We start from the raw sequence: 7,328 nt of genomic DNA, 5'->3' as shown, positions 1-7,328 counted from the left end.
AATATAAAAAATTTAATAATAGGGAAATACAACTTTTGCAAAACCCTTGTAACCAACGTAACAAATTCACGTAAGATGTAAAATGACATATTTAATTTGTCCGCTTTGAATGATCTAATGGATGCCGTTTACAGAACCATGATATCATCTCTTGATGCAGAGCTATGAATTTGTAAACTTCGCGCTTCTATTTTTTTCAAACGGTCAAATATTTGAAAATCGTTTTAAGAAAATTCGAGCCCTAAATCGAAATTCCGCTTCCAACAGTCACTAGAATTTAACTTGCTCTTTCAAATGCAACAAATTTCATTAAAGTCTGTCCACGGGTTATCTCATAAAAACGTTTTTGCGTTTTGCATGTATTTGAATAGGCCGCGTCGGAGTTGGGCCCGAGCTAAAGCTTCCTCTTAACGTGCAGCTAAATCTAAGTACACGGGCGTTTTCGCATTTCGCCCCCATTGAAATGCCGCCGCCGTGGCCGGGATTCGATCCCGCCACCTCGTGCTCAGTAACCCAACAACATAGCCACTGAGCAACCACGGCGGGTCATATACCCTGGGATGTTTGGGACTGCTTGTTTAGTCAGCGATGGCAAAATAATAACTGTGCCTTTCTTGTTATGCCTGCGCGTGATTAGGTTGTACATATGTTTTAGCCGCAGGTTCAGTTCATTTAATGGGGAAAGAGGTTATATGTCTTACTGCAGAATAGATCGTTATTGCATTACTGCAATAATCATTAGGACTCACTGGAATGCGTACGAAGCACCATCGCACCACTTTGCCTTTATCTGAAACGAAGCACTCATTAGACTAATGTTATGAGAGTTCGATACAAAGGCGGTGAGAAATTATATGAATTCTAATTCTACGTGAGAAAATATGAGCTGTAAAAGTACTACCACACTAATAAAACCCTCCAATGCAAGCATGTTATGCCAGAAAAAGAAATATGCGTATCCCACGCACTATGGGAATCGATGTAAGCGAACCTTTCTGTCTTGTTCGCTTTGATTGACGATTATTAGCGGTGATGTTGACGGCGAATGTTTAATTTTTTCAACGTTCAGTCCGACATGAGAGTGGCGAGTTGATGTGAGTGCTTCTTTCTTTGTCTGCAGGTGAAGCACCTGCACATCATCGCAGGAATCGGCCCGTTTCTCTACTGGATCACCAATTTTCTCTGGGATTTTATGTTTTACATGGGCACCGCCATCATTATCTTGCCGCCCATAGCTTACTTCCACGCGGAATCGCTGAATTTCAACTACATTCGTAAGTCCGTCAAAGTTCCTATACTGGGGCCCTATAACGTAAAACTATTCCAATCTCCTGACGTCAAGTTTCCGTAACCACCGACGCAAGCTTCGGGCGGTAACCCGCAGCGTTGTTTGAAAAGCCCATCAAACGCGGTCCTCGTTTATAGGAGATGCTTGTTTTGCTTTCAAAGTGAATAGCATTGTCCACATTGAGCAGTTTTTCTTATCTAATTGGCTGACACGAGGCGAGGGGCACGCACAAGTGGAGAGGGTTTCGATGGGTCCGAGCCCCCACAATCAAAGCAGATACCCGGATGAGAAACGCGTCCGTGATTGGTCCTTTTTCCCTTGCTTAGCTTGTTGTAGCTGGTCGAAAATTGCGGCGGCGTGCAACGGAAGGATAAAAATGCCACTGAGACGGATCCTCAGCAAGGAAGAGTCGTCAGAGTAATGCCGATAACGTTAAACTGCAACGCAAAAAAAAAAATGTTTTTACAGCGAACGCTGTATATGACTAACCTTCCGTAGTTTTCTTTTTTTTGCGTCCGACAACAGAAACGGACTTAGCGTCTTCTAAGAAACCCATGCGGGTGCAGTGCGGCTGCGCGGATGTCGAACTGCGGAACAGGTTAGAACGCGCACCGTGAACCATAGCGTTACGTCAAGGTTATCGCAGTGTATAAGCAGGAGAGGTATCGGCGCTAAAAACAGCTGCGTTATTGATGGGACGGACACGTATATTTCGTACAACCGAAGAACAACATGCGTACGAGGAGCGCCGGAGGGAACCGCAACGAGAATGTAAACAGCGGTGGCTCGAAACGACCACCGCCGAGGAACTTTCCGCGATGCCGAACGAAAACGATAATCGCGAGCCCGGCTACCTCCGAACGAGCAACAACGCCAGACTTGCAACGCAGAAAATGACAACCATTCCACTCTGTGAAGATGGAATGGCAGCAAAAGCACTTTGCTGTTCGTTTGAAAGCTTTGACTGTCATCATCTTTCGCTGCCATTCCATCTTCACAAAGTGAATGGTTTTCATTTTTATACGCAAATAAATCCATGCTACCTGGCAGATACGACTTGCCGGTGCCAGTGCGATCGGCGGGCAGCCATCTTCTATTCCTTTTGGAACAGAGCACTGCCTGGCTATTCAGGAAAAAATTTAATTTGATTCGGCATATTAATGCGCCTTTAACGCATAGACGTCATATAGACGCGGCGAGTTTTCGCGGTTTTATGACGTCGCGTGACAGACAGGTGAAGTGAACACAGCTCGAAAACGCTTGACCAGTGGCAGAGGGCTAATGGCGAAAAAGGCATCGAATCATAAATAATTACGTTTCTATCGTTTGGTATAATCAAATGCATATCGGGGTAGTCGGAATATTTTCTTAGAATTCGTGTAGGGTTGATTGCAGAATTGGAATAGAATACCTTGGAATAGCTTTATGTTATAGCGCCCCTGCGCTACAATACTATAATCTACACCGACATAAGCATGTAGCTCTTACATTGGAGTAAAGGTTGCTTCTCAGAGACACTGGCTTATGGCCTTTCGCGCAAACGTGCGTTGGCAACAATTATATAACCTTGTACGCAAACAAAGCTGCCCTGTGGCGTTGCGACCGAGTTTTCCTTAGAAATGGCGAGAAAAAATTTCCTTAATCATGTTAACGCCACGTGCGTGACTACATTCTCGTATCACCGTACGAATACAGTGGGCTGTTGCGTATGCTGTTTCAGTTTCAGTTTCAGTTTCAGTTTCAGTTTCAGTTTAGTGTCGGGCATTATTGAAAATTGCCGATACCTCAAGGCACAGCATACTAAGCATTTCTTTTTATTAGGATATCAATTAAATGGACACTCTGAACGCATTTCTGCCGTCGGCGTCACCACCGCCATGATGTTCCGTATAAACTACAAGAGGCGATAACATTGTCATCGCGCGCCGTATGCTGTGTGTGCCGTTTAAAGCGTGCGAGGGTGAGCCGACGATGGCGGCTCATTCTCGTGTGCGCAAGGGACGAAAGCGGGAAGGAAGCGCGCCGTCTTCCGTCGTGCGCAAGGGACCGGTCGTTCTACTCCGGCGGCTGCTGGGTATGGCACTACCACCTGTGCCTTATTTTGAACGTGATGTGCGCTGTGTTCTCGTCGCTTATTTCGCGTTGAAGCGAGAGGCAGCACGAAGGTCAATTCGCTCGTTGCTGCTTCCGTTCTCCCTCACGCCAGCGTTTTGACAGCGAGTGTCCGCGCTCATCGAGGGAGATGTGTTTATATTTGCCTGTGCGCGCGTGACCCCACGCTTTTTAAGTTAGTAGGCGAATGTTTACGAGCTTATACGGCCGATAAAGCTACAATCCTTACTTCTTACAGCTATCTGTGAATTTGCTATCGCAATCAATGCTTCGCCTTACGTTCGAGCCTGTGACATTTCTTTATTCAGTTCACTGCAAAACGGGGCCGCAGAAATAAATATTCACTAGCATGGCGATTTCTCTCCAGCCATGCTGGCTATATATTTTCAGTGCACTGGAAGCAACGCGAAAATTTCGGTGAATCATCCGATGTAGTTTGAAGTAAAACTTACGTTTGTTTTACAGGTCATGTCCTAATCGCGTGCACCTGTATTGCCTCGGACGGAGACCGTGAAGTCTTTTTGCGTATATTAAGTCGGTTTGCAATACGTCTTTGGGCGCTTATCAAAATTTCTTGTTTGCAAATTATGCAGTTCTCACTTGTTAACCTATGAGCAGGAAGCTGACTGTGAAACAGAAAGTTTTGTTACATTCAATTATTTTTGCAAAGCTTGCTGTTTTATGACATCGTGCTCCAGACCAGTTAGTTGCCGACCGACATTAATAGGTGCTGTCTGCTTGTTTTTTGCTCTTCATATGCCACAGAACTCATCTTTATATTGAATATCCTGCACGGTTACGCCGCGCTACCATTCATCTACATATGTTCCTTCTTTTTTGACAACCCTGGCTACGGATTCTCTACGCTTGCCATCTCCACGTTTATAATATGTAAGTAGGCGATTTCACTGGGCGCATAGAGCTACTGCCTCATATGCTACAAGCACGCCTTCTTTTCTTTGCTTTCGCGAATAAGTGAGAATGAAGCCACGATAAAGGAACGCGAAGTTGTTGCGGTTTTGAATGCAACGTGCGTCTACGAGATATTTGATTACACTTTCGCGGAGACAAAGCATTTACACTTGAGGTAATGAACTGCAGTGCACCTTTCGCATACATATGTTGACCGCCGTATGTTAAAACATCCCTCCGCTCAAAACTCCACCTCTGCTCAGGAGAGTGGGTGGCCGCGGTGCCTTTTTGAGAGAAGTGGTCACTGCGCTTCCTTGGCACACCATAGAGATTCTTGCCAATCAAAGCGTCTTCTTCAGTCAAAGCGTGGCGCTGTGCTCAACTCGAATTTAAAGCGGACGTAAGCATCAACCGGTCATCAGTCGAGATAAGCGGGAGACGCTTATAGTATTGGTGGAAAAAAAATTGGAGAAGAGATTGCTACGAATGGATCTGTTACGGTCATAGAGAGTGGTACAAAGTAGACAGAAGTTTTGAGGAAGAAAGAAAAGAAATGGATATCTATACAAAACTTGCTAGAGCGAAAAACTTATATACAGCATAACTGACTAAATCAAGCAGGCTAGGTGACTATTTGTCACCGCCCCATTTCAAAAGCTACGCCAATAAATCACCCTCATCATGGCGTGAAGGAGTAACTTGAACTTGAGGATGTTTGAGCATTCGGGGGTTAGTCATATGATGACTGGTGCGTTTGCAACCTCGACTTGACTTATTCGTTTTACATTCTTCTGACGGACGAGAATCTTTTACTATCGCACACCCATCTGCAGTAGGCGCACTTCATCCAGTCGCCAGCTCTAGGTGCAGCGCCGGCGCTGAGCTGAGTGTTTGATGACTGGACAACCCACGACAAAGCCATGGCAGTCGAACGCTGCCGGCAAGCATGCGACAACAAAAAACCTGTGCACTTATCGCAGTTGTTATTTCCAATTATTTTCCGACTATTCCCGCCGCCCCCAGCAAAAGATCGCAGCCCCGTTGAAACGCTGCAAATTCCAATCTATATGGGGAGAGAGCGGTCATTGGAGAGTCAAGCTCGCTTATCCCTACTTAAAACGCTCGAGTTCGTGACATATGCAGACGCTACCGATGTGAGCCCGCAAGGTGTAACTTATGTCAGTTCCGGGGATGCTGTTGAGGCCCGCCCGAATATCTCAAAACAATACTTAAATGGTGTGAAGTTAACTGCCGCTTGTAATGGGTATTTGTTCTGTGTCGTGTGCGCTGTAGTTATGCATGTCACTGCCAATGCTCGTTCATGTCTAGCAGTCGGATAACTGAAGCGTAACTGACTGGAACTATCTTCACGACACTAAAACGACCGGTATACAAACCATAAAACTTCGTTTTACCTAATGCCAATCCCCCGAGTTTAACGCTTAGACCAGGACGATTATGGACTACTCATAACGGCGCTCCTCTAAAGCATATTGCGCTTCTGGCGCGTAATAACCCAGAATCTGGTCAAACCTTGCGCTTACATCTCTCCACACTTTCTGCTTGCCACGCGCAGCGTCGCTGTGCTGCACGGGCTGTGTGTTCATGGAACACTACGCGGAAACACTGAGCAGCGTCCCCCTCACGGTGTTCATCGCGACGGTGCTGCAGTTCGCGCGGCTGCTGCCGTCCTATTCGTACTCGCGTGGCATGACGAAGGTGCTGCAGTTGGCCTCTGAGAACGCCATCTGCCGACGGGGTGGACAGGTTCTCGACTCTGCCTGCCAAGAGAAGTCCGTCGCTTTCAAGAAGTCACTGCAACAGTGCTGCACGCGTGAGGGAGCTCTATTTACTCATTGCCATATAGACATCTTAGTTGAAATCAAGAAAAAGAAATGGGCATGGGCAGGACACGTAATGAGGAGGGAAGATAACCGATGGTCATTAAGAGTTACGGAATGGATTCCAAGGGAAGGAGAGCGTAGCAGAGGGCGGCAGAAAGTTAGGTGGGCGGATGAGATTAAGAAGTTTGCAGGGACAACATGGCCACAATTAGTACATGACCGGGGTAGTTGAAGAAGTATGGGAGAGGCCTTTGCCCTGCAGTGGGCATAACCAGGCTGATGATGATGATGATGAAGAAGAAGAAGATGATGATGATGATATAGTTTGCCATATGCGTGTTACGCGCAAACGACTTGCAGGCGCGTACGTTCGAAGTCGCAGAGATATCTACCACATGTTTCCGCATAGTGAAAAGTTTGGCGTGAAAAAAAAATCTGAGAAAATATGACAGTTTTAGTGACATTACATTTCTGTTTGTCGCTTTTTCGGTAGTATCAAATATTCTGCCCGTTTTTTTTGCGTTGTTTAGGGAAAAGGTTTGGCACGTATGTCACTTAACTATGGGGTTGCATTTCGCTGGCCTCCTGATTGCAGTATTCAGAGGTCACGAAAGTGTCAAACGCTGTCATGTAGGTAGTACGTATCAAACATGTATGGATACTCGGCTACAAAGAACATATGAGAAAACCTAGCCCTAGTGAACGCTTCCAAGAATCAAACCTGTACACTGAGCGGCATGACTGGTTCATTGTGCTGTTTTTCTTCAAAAATTGAGGCTGTCTTTTTTGTGCATAAGAACACCGTCTGCTCACGCTTGCCTGAGCGTTACGTGAGCGGCAATGCTGCACAAAAATGTTAATTCACAATTCAGAAGAAACGGACAAAACTAATTTAGCTATGAAAAATTTATAGCACCTACCCAATAGGAACTAAGTTTGTTAAAATAAATACCTCTTTCAGCATAAGCAATAAAAGGAAGATCATTTTGATTAAAAAGCTAGGAACCTCCTTGGTATTTCAGAAAATTTTCTGCGTCAAGTACAAAATGTTGAGCGTTCTCATTCTTTTATTACACAGTGACGTTATAGAGCTGACATCACACATCAAGTATGAAGTCGTCAAACAGCTATAAGATATTTTAATTTGAGGTTAAAGTCAATTTCTGAGTATT

At 45.3% G+C, this 7,328-nt stretch overlaps 1 protein-coding gene across 1 annotated transcript in view; it reads left to right on the top strand.

Annotated features, from left to right (window-relative positions):
* Positions 1-7,328, top strand: part of LOC126540857 (phospholipid-transporting ATPase ABCA3-like) — a 48,419-nt gene that overhangs the window by 17,949 nt on the left and 23,142 nt on the right. Inside the window, exons 8-9 of the mRNA XM_055076419.2 lie at positions 1,121-1,274; positions 5,889-6,146. Of these exons, the coding sequence (XP_054932394.2) occupies positions 1,121-1,274; positions 5,889-6,146 (412 nt within the window). The remainder of the gene's footprint in view (positions 1-1,120; positions 1,275-5,888; positions 6,147-7,328) is intronic.

Source organism: Dermacentor andersoni, chromosome 2 (assembly GCF_023375885.2).
Source record: "Dermacentor andersoni chromosome 2, qqDerAnde1_hic_scaffold, whole genome shotgun sequence".
Taxonomy (NCBI): domain Eukaryota; kingdom Metazoa; phylum Arthropoda; class Arachnida; order Ixodida; family Ixodidae; genus Dermacentor; species Dermacentor andersoni.
The sequence above is the reverse complement of the archived record's forward strand: the minus strand, read 5'-3'. Positions and strand labels throughout refer to the sequence as shown.